General features: G+C 46.3%; 1 protein-coding gene across 1 annotated transcript; it reads left to right on the top strand.

Annotated features, from left to right (window-relative positions):
* Nucleotides 1–11,161: 11,161 nt before the first annotated feature.
* Nucleotides 11,162–12,551, top strand: LOC125524587 (UPF0481 protein At3g47200-like). Its single transcript, XM_048689623.1, has one exon. The coding sequence runs from the start codon at nucleotides 11,230–11,232 to the stop codon at nucleotides 12,514–12,516; it is 1,287 nt and encodes a 428-aa protein (XP_048545580.1). The 5' UTR covers nucleotides 11,162–11,229; the 3' UTR covers nucleotides 12,517–12,551.
* The last annotated feature ends 964 nt before the right edge of the window (nucleotides 12,552–13,515 follow it).

The raw sequence follows: 13,515 nt of genomic DNA, 5'->3' as shown, positions 1-13,515 counted from the left end.
TTCTGCCATGGTCTAGCTTTAAGTATTAACTTCATACCTTACAACTCAGGCAAGAACTCCTTCTTTGACTGATCCATCTTGAACACCTTCAAGATCATGTCAAGGTATGTGCTCATTTGAAAGTACCATTAAGCATTTTGATCTATCCTTATAGATCTTGATGCTCAATGTTCAAGTAGCTTAATCCAGGCTTTCCATTGAAAAACACTTTCCAAATAATCCTATATGCTTTCCAGAAATTCTCCATCATTTCTGATCCACAATATGTCAACAACATATACTCATCAGAAATTCTATAGTGCTCCCACTCACTTCTTTGGAAATACAAGTTTCTCATAAACTTTGTATACACCCAAAATCTTTGATCATCTCATCAAAGCATACATTCCAACTCCGAGATGCTTACTCCAGTCCTTAGAAGGATTGCTGGAGCTTTGCATACTTATTAGCATCTTTCAAGATTGACAAAACCTTTCGGTTGTATCACATAAAACCTTTCCTCAAGAAAATCGTCGAGGAAACAATGTTTTGACATCCTATCTGCAAGATTTCATAAATAATGCAGTAATCGCTAATATAATTCCAACAGACTCTTAGCATCGCTACGTGTGAGAAAGTCTCATCGTAGTCAACTCCTTAAACTTGTCGGGAAACATCTTAACGACAAGTCGAGCTTTCTCAATGGTGACACTTACCATCATTGTCTATCTTCCTTTTAAAATCCACCTGTACTCAACAGCCTTACGACCATCGAATCGTTCTACCAAAGTCTACACTTTGTTTTCATACATGGATCCTCTCTCGGATTTTATGGCCTCGAGCCATTTATCGAAATCCGGGCCCACCATCGCTTCTCTATAGCTCGTAGGTTCATTTTTGTCTAGCAACATGACTCCCAAGACAGGATTACGTACCATTCTGAAGTAGTATGCATCCTTGTCGTCCTACGAGGTTTGGGAGTGACTTGATCTGAAGTCTCATGATCACTATCATAAGCTTCCACTTCAATTGGTGTAGGTGCCACAGGAACAACTCTTTGTGCCCTGCTATACACTAGTTGTAGTGACAGTTCAATAACCTCATCAAGTCTCCACCTTCCTCCCACTCAATTCTCGAGACAAACCTTTTCCTCGAGAAAGAACCCGATTCAAGAAACAATCTCTATTGCTTTCGGATCTGAATTAGGAGGTATACCCAACTGTTTTGGGTGTCCTATGAAGATGCATTTATTCGCTTTGGGTTCGAGCTTATCAGCCTGAAACTTTTTCACATAAGCGTCGCAGCCCCAAACTTTTAAGAAATGAGAGCTTAGGTTTCTCTAAACCATAGTACATACGATGTCATCTCATCGGAATTACGTGGTGCCCTATTTAAAGTGAATGTGGTTGTCTCTAATGCCTAATCCATAAACTATTGTGGTAATTCGATAAGAGACATCATGGTATGCATCATATCCAATAGGGTGCAGTTATTATGTTCGGACACACCATCACACTATGGTGTTCCAGGCTGTATCAGTTGAGAAACAATTTCCACAATGCCTTAATTCTATGCCAAACTCGTAATTCAGATATTCATCTCTATGATCATATCATAGATATTTTATCCTCTTGTCACAACGATCTATCAACTTCACCCTGAAATTACTTGAACCTTTCAATAATTCAGACTCGTGATTCATCAAGTAAATGTACTCAACATCTACTCAAATCATTTGTGAAAGTAAGAACATAACGATATCCACTACATGCCTCAGCACTCATTGGACTGCACACATCAAAAATGTATTACTTCCAACAAGTTGCTTTCTTGTTCCATTTTACTGAAAACGAGGCTTTCAGTCATCTTGCCCATGTGGTATGATTTGCATGTCTCAAGTGATTCAAAATCAAGCGAGTACAAAACGGTCCATTTGCATGGAGTTTCTTCATGCATATATACCAATAGACATGGTTCGCATGTCCCAAACTTTTCAAAAACGAGTGAGCCCAAAGATCCATCAACATGGAGCTTCTTCATGCGTTTTATACCGATATGACTTACGTGGCAGTGCCACAAGTAGGTGGTACTATCATTACTATCTTTTGGCATGAACATGTGTATCACTACGATCGAGATTCAATAAACCATTCATTTTAGGTGTAAGACCATTGAAGGTATTATTCAAATAAACAGAGTAACCATTATTCTCCTTAAATGAATAACCGTATTGCAATAGACATAATCCATTCATGTCTATGCTCAACGCAAACACCAATCTCGATGGTAGAGGGAGCGTGCGATGCTTGATCATATCAACATTGAGAACACTTCCAACACATATCGTCAGCTCACCTTTAGCTAGTCTCCGTTTATTCCGTAGCTTTTATTTCGAGTTACTAACACTTAGCAACCGAACCGGTATCTAATACCCTGGTGCTACTAGGAGTACTAGTAAAGTACACATCAACACAATGTATATCCAATATGCTTCCATCGACCTTGCCAGCCTTCTCATCTACCAAGTATCTAGGGTAATTCTGCTCCAGTGGCTGTTCCCCTTATTACAGAAGCACTCAGTCTCGGGTTTGGGTTCAACCTTGGGTTTCTTCACTAGAGCAGCAGCTAAATTGCCGTTTCATGAAGTATCCCTTCTTGCCCTTGCCCATCTTGAAACTAGTGGTTTCACCAACCATCAACAATTGATGCTCCTTCTTGATTTCTACTTTTGTGGTGTCAAACATCGCGAATATCTCAAGGATCATCATATATGTCCCTGATATATTATAGTTCATCACGAAGCTCAAGCAGCTTGGTGGTAATGACTTCGGAGAAACATCACTATTTCATCTGGAAGATCAACTCCCACTCGATTCAAGCGATTGTTGTACTCAGACAATCTGAGCACAAGTTCAACAATTGAGCTTTTCTCCCTTAGTTTGCAGGCTAAGAAAATCATCGGAGGTCTTATACCTCTTGACGTGGGCACGAGCCTGAAATCCCAATTTCAGCCCTCAAAACATCTCATATGTTTCGTGACGTTCCAAAACGTCTTCGGTGCCTCAACTCTAAACCGTTTAACTGAACTATCACGTAGTTATCAAAATGTGTATGTCAGATGTTCGCAACATCCACAGACGACGTTCGAGGTTTAGCACACTGAGCGGTGCATTAAGGACATAAGCTTTCTAAGAAGCAATGAGGACAATCCTCAGTTTACGGACCTAGTCCGCATAATTGCTACTATCAACTTTCAACTAATTTTTCTCTAGGAACATATCTAAACAGTAGAACTATAGCGTGAGCTACGACATAATTTGCAAAATCCTTTTGACTATGTTCAGGATAATTAAGTTCATCTTATGAACTCCCACTCAGATAGACATCCCTCTAGTCATCTAAGTGATTACATGATCCGAGTCAACTAGGCCGTGTCCGATCTGTGCGTGAGACGGACTAGTCAACATCGGTGAACATCTTCATGTTGATCGTATCTTCTATACGACTCATGCTCGACCTTTCGGTCTTCTGTGTTCCGAGGCCATGTCTGTACATGCTAGGCTCGTCAAGTTAACCCTAAGTGTTTTTGCATGTGTAAAACTGTCTTACACCCGTTGTATGTGAACGTAAGGATCCATCACACCCGATTAACACATGGTGCTTAGAAACGACGAACTGTAGCAACGGTGCACAGTTAGGGGAGAACACTTCTTGAAATTGTTGTAAGGGATCATCTTATTTACTACCGTTGTTCTAAGCAAATAAGATGTATAAATATGATAAACATCATATGCAATAAAATAATAGTGACATGATATGGCCAATATCATATAGCTCCTTTGATCTTGATCTTGGGGCTCCATGATCATCTTGTCACCGGTATGACACCATGATCTCCATCATCATGATCTCCATCATCGTGTCTTCTTGAAGTTGTCTCGTCATCGACATGCAAGTCGTGATTCCCTTGACAAGAACATGATCAATCTCATACATCACATATATCATTCATCACATCCTTTTGGCCATATCACATCACATAGCATACCCTGCAAAAACAAGTTAGACGTCCTCTAATTGTTGTTTGCATGTTTTACGTGGCTGCTATGGGTTTCTAGCAAGAACGTTTCTTACCTACGCAAAGACCACAACATGATATGCCAATTGCTATTTACCCTTCATAAGGACCCTTTTCATCGAATCCGATCCGACTAAAGTGGGAGACACAGACACCCGCTAGCCACCTTATGCAACTAGTGCATGTCAGTCGGTGGAACCAGTCTCACGTAAGAGTACGTGTAAGGTCGGTCCGGGCCGCTTCATCCCACAATGCCGCCGAATCAAGATAAGACTAGTAACGGCAAGCATATTGAACAAAATCAACGCCCACAACTACTTTGTGTTCTACTCGTGCATAGAATCTACGCAATAGACCTAGCTCATGATGCCATTGTTGGGGAACGTAGCAGAAATTCAAAATTTTCCTACGTGTCACCAAGATCTATCTATGGAGAGACTAGCAACGAGGGGAAGGAGAGTGCATCTACATACCCTTGTAGATCGCTAAGCGGAAGCGTTCAAGTGAACAGGGTTGATGGAGTCGTACTCGTCGTGATTCAAATCACCGATGACCAAGTGCCGAACGCACGACACCTCCGCGTTCAACACACGTACAGCCCGGTGCCGTCTCCGATGCCTTGATCCAGCAAGGAGAGAGGGAGAGGTTGAGGAAGACTCCATCCAACAGCAGCACAACGGCATGGTGGTGGTGGAGGAGCGTGGCAATCTTGCAGGGCTTCGCCAAGCACCACGGGAGAGGAGAAGGACTTGGGAGAGAGGGAGGGCTGCACCAAAGGCAAAAGTATATCTCAAGAGGCCCTCCTACCCTTACTATATATAGGGATCCCAAAGGGGGGGTGCGCCAGCCCTAGGAGATCCAATCTCCTAGGGGGCGGCGGCCAGGGGAGGAGTCCTTCCCCCCCAAGGCACCTAAGAGGTGCCTTCCCCTTCTGGGCCTCTTCCTTTAGGGTTTCCCCAGGCGCATGGGCCTCTTGGGGCTGGTGCCCTTGGCCCATGTAGGCCAAGGCGCACCCCCTACAGCCCATGTGGCCCCCGGGGCAGGTGGCCCCACCCGGTGGGCCCCCGGGACCCTTCCGGTGGTCCCGGTACAATACCGATGACCCCGAAACTTGTCCCGATGGCCGAAACAGGACTTCCTATATATAAATCTTTACCTCCGGACCATTCCGGAACTCCTCGTGACGTCCGGGATCTCATCCGGGACTCCGAACAACATTCGGTAACCACATACAAGCTTCCTTATAACCCTAGCGTCATCGAACCTTAAGTGTGTAGACCCTACGGGTTCGGGAGACATGCAGACATGACCGAGACGTTCTCCGGTCAATAACCAACAGCGGGATCTGGATACCCATGTTGGCTCCCACATGTTCCACGATGATCTCATCGGATGAACCACGATGTCAAGGACTCAATCAATCCCGTATACAATTCCCTTTGTCTAGCGGTATTGTACTTGCCCGAGATTCGATCGTCGGTATCCCTATACCTTGTTCAATCTTGTTACCGGCAAGTCTCTTTACTCGTTCCGTAACACATCATCCCGTGATCAACTCCTTGGTCACATTGCGCATATGATGATGTCCTACCGAGTGGGCCCAGAGATACCTCTCCGTTTACACGGAGTGACAAATCCCAGTCTCGATTCGTGCCAACCCAACAGACACTTTCGGAGATACCTGTAATGTACCTTTATAGCCACCCAGTTACGTTGTGACGTTTGGCACACCCAAAGCACTCCTACGGTATCCGGGAGTTGCACAATCTCATGGTCTAAGGAAATGATACTTGACATTAGAAAAGCTTTAGCATATGAACTACACGATCTAGTGCTATGCTTAGGATTGGGTCTTGTCCATCACATCATTCTCCTAATGATGTGATCCCGTTATCAACGACATCCAATGTCCATGGTCAGGAAACCGTAACCATCTATTGATCAACGAGCTAGTCAACTAGAGGCTTACTAGGGACATGGTGTTGTCTATGTATCCACACATGTATCTGAGTTTCCTATCAATACAATTATAGCATGGATAATAAACGATTATCATGAACAAGGAAATATATAATAATAACCAATTTATTATTGCCTCTAGGGAATATTTCCAACAGTCGCCGCATGCGTTCTACGCCCAGAACCCGTATGACCTTGCTCCCTACGGCTACGGCTACGCCTCTGGACAGCCCTCCTACGGTCTCACCGGCACGGCTCCATCATCACCGGCATCAACTTCAGCTTCATGGGACCAGGCCACGCTCATGCATCAGTTCCAAACCATGAGGCTGCAAGCACCCTCCAGGGAGTGGGTGATGGACACCGGCGCCTCCTCCCACTTCGCGTTCGATCCCGGTATGCTCACCTCCGTGTCTCCCCCCCTCTCGTCGTGCTGTCGTTGTCGGTAACGGTTCCACTGTTCCAATCACCGGTACCGGGCATGCACGTCTTCCTATTTCCACCACCTCTCGTCCTCTTTACCTTCGTAATGTCTTAGTAGTTCCTAACATAGTCAAAAACCTTTTGTGTTCATTAGTTCACCATTGATAGTCGTGTCTCCGTCGAATTTGACCCTCCTGGTTTTTCTGTGAAGGATCTTCTATCCAGGACCGAGATTCTCAGATGCAATAGCTTCGGAGCTCTCTACTCCATCCACCCTTCCTCTACCAGCCAGCCACACGCCTTCCTCATCGTCGATGCAACACTCTGGCACCGTCGGCTTGGGCATCCTGGGCGGCCCGTCATGGAGTCATTAGCTCATTCTTCGATTATCCCTAGGGAAAAGAATAAAAGTAGTTTGTGTCATGCTTGTCAGTTAGGTCGTCATGTTCGTCTTCCCTTTTCTTCCAACAATCGTGTAACCACTACTCCGCTTCAAATAATTCACTATGATTTGTGGACATATCCTGTTGAGACTATTTCTGGCTTTAAGTATTATCTCGTTTGTCTCGATGATTTTACTCAGTATGCATGGGTTTACCCTCTACGGACTAAGTGCGAAGCTTTCTCGCACTTGTCGTCCCTTCATGCTTTAACGCTCACCCAGTTTAGTGCACGCTTGCAGGCTATTCAGTGTGATAATGGTCGTGAGTTCGATAATTCACTCCTCCATTCGTTTGCCCAGCACCATGGAATTGCACTCTGCTTTTCATGTCCATACACTTCGCAACAGAATGGTAAAGCCGAACGCATTATTTGTACTCTTAATGACATTACTCGTACACTCCTTATCCAAGCTAGTATGCCACCTCGTTTTTGGGTCGAAGCTATTCACACCGCCGTTATGTTGCATAATCGGCTGCCTTCCAAGGCAATCTCGGATCGTATTCCTTTTCGTGCATTACTTGGCGTAGATCCTGCCTATGCTGGTCTTCGGGTTTTCGGATGTCTATGTTACCCCAACACCACAGCCGTTGCTCCACACAAACTTGCGCCTCGCTCCGTGCCATGCGTGTTTCTAGGGTACCCATCACGGCATCATGGCTATCGTTGCCTTGATCGTTCCACCCAAAAGATCATCATCTCTCGTCATGTAGTGTTCGATGAGTCAACCTTTCCCTTTGCCTCCACTCCATCTTCGTCAACTCCTACTCCTTCCTTGCACACTTATGGTTTTTTGCAGGGTACTGAGCAGCCGGTCTCGTTGATGCCGTTCACCGTGCCAGGCACGGTGACACTGGACGTGACCCCACGGTCGCCGCCACGATCGCCGTCGCCGCCGCCACGGTCCCCTTCATGGTCGCCGCCATCGACTTCGCGTCGGTCGCCGCCACCGACCTCGCCCCGGTCGCCTGGGGCACGGGCTTCTGCCGAGCGCCCTGCCGGGAGCCCCGATGGCGGCCCTGATGGGAGTCCTTCTCCTACTGCAGCAGCGTCACCGCCGGCAACGCCGTCGCCAGCTCCTGCTGCTGTGGATCCACCCCGGACCCGCCGGCCGCGGGCCCCTCCACCGCCACCATCCCACGCCATGGCCACTCGTACTAAACAGGGCATTGTGCAGTCGAAAAAGATATTTGATCTTCATGTTGAGGGTTTATCTCCAATACCGAAGACTTATCATGGTGCTCTCAAGGATCCAAATTAGCATTCCGCTATGGTTGAGGAGTATGGTGCTCTTCTCTCCAACAATACTTGGGACCTCGTTGATCCACCTCGCAATGCTAACATTGGTATTGGTAAGTGGATCTACCGTCACAAGATGAAGTCTGATGGTTCTTTGGATCGCTACAAAGCTCGTTAGGTGCTTCGTGGATTTACTCAGCGAGAAGGTATCGATTTTGATGAAACTTTCAGCCCGGTCGTTAAGCCATCCACTATTCGAACAGTGCTCTCTCTTGCTCTCTCTAGTGACTGGTCTATTCATCAGCTTGACGTCAAGAATGCGTTCCTCAATGGCACTCTCATCGAGACTGTTTATGCTCGTCAGCCTTCTGGGTTCACTGATCCTAATTTCCCTGATAAGGTTTATCGTCTCAACAAATCACTCTATGGTTTGAAACAGGCGCCTCGAGCATGGTTTCAGCGGTTTGCTTCGTTCATTGCATCGGTTGGTTTCATTGGCTCCAAGTCCGACAGCTCGTTGTTTGTCTATCGGCTGGTGCTGACATGGCCTATCTCCTGCTCTATGTGGATGATATTATCCTGACCGCATCTTCCTAGACATTGTTGCACAGTTTGATTGCCTCTCTTCGTACCGAATTCAGTATGACAGATATGGGTGATCTTCATCATTTTCTGGGCATCTCTGTCACACGCAGCAAGGACAATTTGTTCCTCTCACAGGAGAAGTATGCATTGGATCTTCTTGACAGAGCTAGCATGTTGCAGTGCAAACCCATCTCTACTCCCGTTGATACTACCTCCAAACTTTCAGCCAAGTCCAGTGATCCAGTTATAGATCCCATCGAGTATCGTAGTATTGCAGGCGGTCTTCAGTACCTCAAGTTCACTCGGTCGGACATCTCTTATGCTGTGCAGCAGATTTGTCTTCATATGCATGATCCTCGGGCTAATCATTTGCTGCTTGTGAAGCGTGTGCTTCGCTATATCCGCCAGCCATGGCCTCACTTTGTTTCGACGCAGCTCCAACAAATTGCTGGCCTATTCAGACACTGATTGGGCAGGTTGCCCTAACACTCGCCAGTCTACCTCAGGTTATTGTGTCTTTCTTGGCACTAACCTGGTGTCGTGGTCTGCTAAGCGGCAGCACACGGTCTCTCGCTCCAGCCGAGGCCGAATACAGGGCAGTTGCAAATGTCGTGGCTGAAACATGTTGGTTACGACAGCTTCTTCAGGAGCTTCACCGACCGGTGACTGGTGCCATTGTGGTGTTTTGTGACAATGTGAGCTCTGTTTGCATGACACAGAATCCCGTTCATCATCAGTGCACCAAGCATGTGGAGATCGATTTACACTTTGTGCGCGACCGTGTCACCACAGGCGAGGTCCGGGTTCTTCACGTTCCGAGTTCTTCTCAATTTGCAGACATTTCACCAAAGGATTGCCATCTCCTCTCTTTTTGGATTTTCGGGACAGTCTTAACATTCGCCGACGCCCGTTTACGACTGAGGGAGGGTGTTAGAATATATAACCGTATTGTTTTCTGTATAGTTATATGGTTGTATATGTGTAGTCCTTGTATAGGTGTCCGTATATTGTACAATACGAACTCTGCCTTGTAACCTATATATATTGATCAATACAAGGCACCACAACGTGTGGTTTCCCTAATCTTACAACTAGAAGCGTTCAGTTTCCTTAAACGCTTCTACTAAATACAGACTAACAGCGTCTGCTTATTACCGAACACTGCTACGTTGAAATTATGGTTTTAAGAATTTTTCAAAAATGTAAACGTGGTAGGTAATTTTTGACACTAGGTATGTTGTTATCAAATGACCACTTAAAACTATAGTAAAATTATTGAAGTGTCACACACTGATTATGATACGCGTTGAATACACAGTCGGCTTTATTATCTAAAAATATAGCGTGAAGAAGATACAAAGCATAACAAGTAACACCGGTTTGTGCATAACTAAGATGCACACAAACAATCATCCTGATAAGTCTGACAAAAAAAATCAAACAAAACCGTCCCGTGGACCCACACTATGCCTATGCCAAAAGTGGGGGTGGATCTATCTAGAGGTTATGCTGCCACCCATGCATGCATGTCAGGAAAAAACCTCCGTAGTCACTTGCTCCAACCATGTACGCACCACCTTGAACAATGATTGGTACTCTTGTACCGTAGGCCACGTATGAAGCGAGTGCTTATATCGAAAAATAACATGTAGAGGAGAAGCATTTTTGTCATAAAAACCAAATCATTTCTAATAGCCATAGCAACCACGTTAAGGCATACACTCCCACCCTTGTTAGCCTTTTCAAACTATTTTAAATACATGCACCTAGGATAACCATCTCAAATAATTGTACTAAATGAGAGCTTATTTTCTTCACCTACACCTTCACACCATTGGGAAGGACTGCACAATCTCCTTGTTGCTCACGTATTCCTTGCTTACAATGCTAGTACCTGCCTGTAAATCGATTAAATACAACAGTAATAAAGCAGGTATCGGCTGGATGATTCATTCCCAAGTCGTCTGGATTCATCAATTCACAAGTAAAAGTCGTCTGTATTCCTCCAATCACAAACCAGAAGCTAGGTGTCTTTCTTAGAAAATTGTCTTGGATCGAACTAAAGCCGCCGGTGGTCCAAAGAAAAACAAGACTTCATGGTTTATAGTTATATACTTCCTTCGTCCCATAATATAAAAACGTTTTTGACACAACGGAGGGAGTACTATGTAGCCTGAAAATTATATCATTAGACCTTACATGAAGAGAAGCACAAATTAGATCATTAGACTGCATGGATTTTCGTATCTCCCATGTTGAAAGACTTCTAGAAGTCGTCTGTATTCCTCCAATCACAAACCAAAAGCTGTCTGTCTTAAAAAAATGGTGTTGCTTAAACAAAAGCCGCCGGTGGTAGAATGATAACTTAAAGAAATACAGGGTTCCGTTGAGTTCCGTTTATCATGAAAGTAAACGCCAAGGTTAGCTCATACGAGTATCATGGTTCTCATAAAGCCTGGTAGAGCATGGGGTGTTTCCACTCTCCCTCTCGATCTGATCCTCTGATTTAAAACTAAAAACAGGCCATGGAAGCCACATCAGAAACCTTAGTACATATCCAAGAGCTGGTCAGGAAGACGACTGAGAGACTTGAAACCGATTTCTCCAGGATTGGAACCAAGATTCATAGGTTCCCGCGTGGCCTGAAGGGAGTCGGCGGCAAAGGCGGCCGCTACATCATCCCGAGCTTCGTGGCCCTCGGCCCGTACCACCATGGCTCACCCCAGCTGCAAGAAATGGAGGAGGTCAAGCACGCGGCGGCGCACTACTTTTGCGCAGAGTCGGGCCACTCGGTTGAGGAAATGTACGACAAGATCCTCTCCATCATCGGCCAAGTCCGCTGCTGCTACGCTGAAGATGCGATCGCGGGTTTCAGTAACGCCGAATTTGCGGCAATGATGTTCCTCGATGGTTGCTTCCTGCTGCGCTATATTACCTTTGATATGTTATGTGCTCTTCTGACAAATCGGATGACCCTGTCCACCGGGCCTTGCATGCTGAGGGACATCTTTCTGCTGGAGAACCAACTACCTTGGTTGGTGCTGGAGGCTCTCATGGCTTTCACCAATAATATTGTTCCTGTGTACAGGTTTGTTTATAACCTATCGTTCGATTTTGAGGCCATCTCAGTTTCAGACTTGAGAGTTAGACTCTCCGAAGATGAGTTCCAGAGGTACAGGCCGCCACATCTCCTTGGGCTGTTCAGATACTATCAGATAGGTGCCATGCCCCCCGAGGATCCTAGCTACAAGCGCCGATGCCGTGCGCTAGCTAGTGGTGCGACCGAGCTGTCGGAAATCGGTGTCAAGTTGACCGCCAGCGACAAGAGATGGTTCGCAGACATGAGCATCCGTAAAGGACCCCTCGCCGGTGCGTTGTCGCTGACGCCATTGTTCCTCAGCGATTGCACTGCTTGCTGGCTCGTCAACATGGCGGCCTTTGAGGCCTGCACGTCCACCAGCTATCCCTCGGATGGTTTCGTGGTTAGCTCGTACCTCTCACTCCTGGCGATGCTCATGGACAAGGAGGAGGACGTGCACCAGCTGCGAGCAAAGCACCTCCTGCGCAGCTTCTTCAGCAACCAAGAGGTGCTAGGCTTCTTCAAGGGCCTCACTCGCCACATGCGCCTCGGCCGACGCTACTACTCCATCTTGGAGGAAGTTGAACATTACAGGCGTGAAAGGCCTGTGAGGATTGCTGTTCATAAGTTTCTCTACAGAAACTTCAAGACCATAGCCGCCGTGCTCTCCATCGCCGGCGTGCTTGTAGGCATCTTCAAAACCCTCCTTAGTCTCAAGGAGCATCCGCAGTAGGTTCATTTCACGACTTCATGCGTGTTTGTTGTAAACTTAAGTTCTCTCCAATTGATTCACCTATTGCTTGCAGTGCGAACCTGTACTGTCTACCACGTTATGTTTTGTTTGTTGACACCATTTTTGGCTTGCGTGGTAAGTGTCGTTGTTGGTGTCGAAACCGGTGGATCTCGGGTAGGGGGTCCCGAACTGTGCGTCTAAGGTGGATGGTAACAGGAAGCAGGGGACACGATGTTACTCAGGTTCGGACCCTTTTGATGGAGGTAATACCCTACGTTCTGCTTGATTGTTCTTAATGATATGAGTATTACAAGAGTTGATCTACCACGAGATCGTAGAGGCTAAACCCTAGAAGCTAGCCTATGATATGATTGTATGTTGTCCTACGGACTAAACCCTCCGGTTTATATAGACACCGGAGGGGGCTAGGGTTACACAAAGTCGGTTACAAGGGAGGAGATTTACATATCTATATTGTCTAGCTTGCCTTCCACGCCAAGTAAAGTCTCATCCGGATACGGGACGAAATCTTAATTCTTGTATCTTCATAGTCCAACAGTCCGGCCAAAGGATATAGTCCGGCTGTCCGGAGACCCCCTAATCCAGGACTCCCTCAGTAGCCCCCGAACCAGACTTTAATGACGTTGAGTCCGACGCGCAGTATTGTCTTCGGCATTTCAAGGCGGGTTTTTCTCCAAATCTTGAATATCTATTAAGTAGTGTCCGGCTCCCATAAATGTTGGACTTCTTGGCTTCTGCGCCCAATAAGAGCTATCTTCCATGTGTCGAGCGAATGCGAGGAGCCAGGGCGTTTTTACATTCGCCCCCCCTAGTCAAGTAAATAAATCGTCTATTAAAGGGATGGGGATTCTTAGATCCAATCCACACCATCTTCCCACAGCGAGAATCCATCAGAGCGCGCTCGGAAAAATCCATTCCATCATGGCCAGCCACCGCAGCTCCTCCTCTCGCTCCCGTAGCACGAAGCCCGGCGATTGG

Source organism: Triticum urartu, chromosome 7, assembly GCF_003073215.2.
Source record: "Triticum urartu cultivar G1812 chromosome 7, Tu2.1, whole genome shotgun sequence".
Taxonomy (NCBI): domain Eukaryota; kingdom Viridiplantae; phylum Streptophyta; class Magnoliopsida; order Poales; family Poaceae; genus Triticum; species Triticum urartu.
This window is presented reverse-complemented; position numbering and strand designations above follow the sequence as displayed.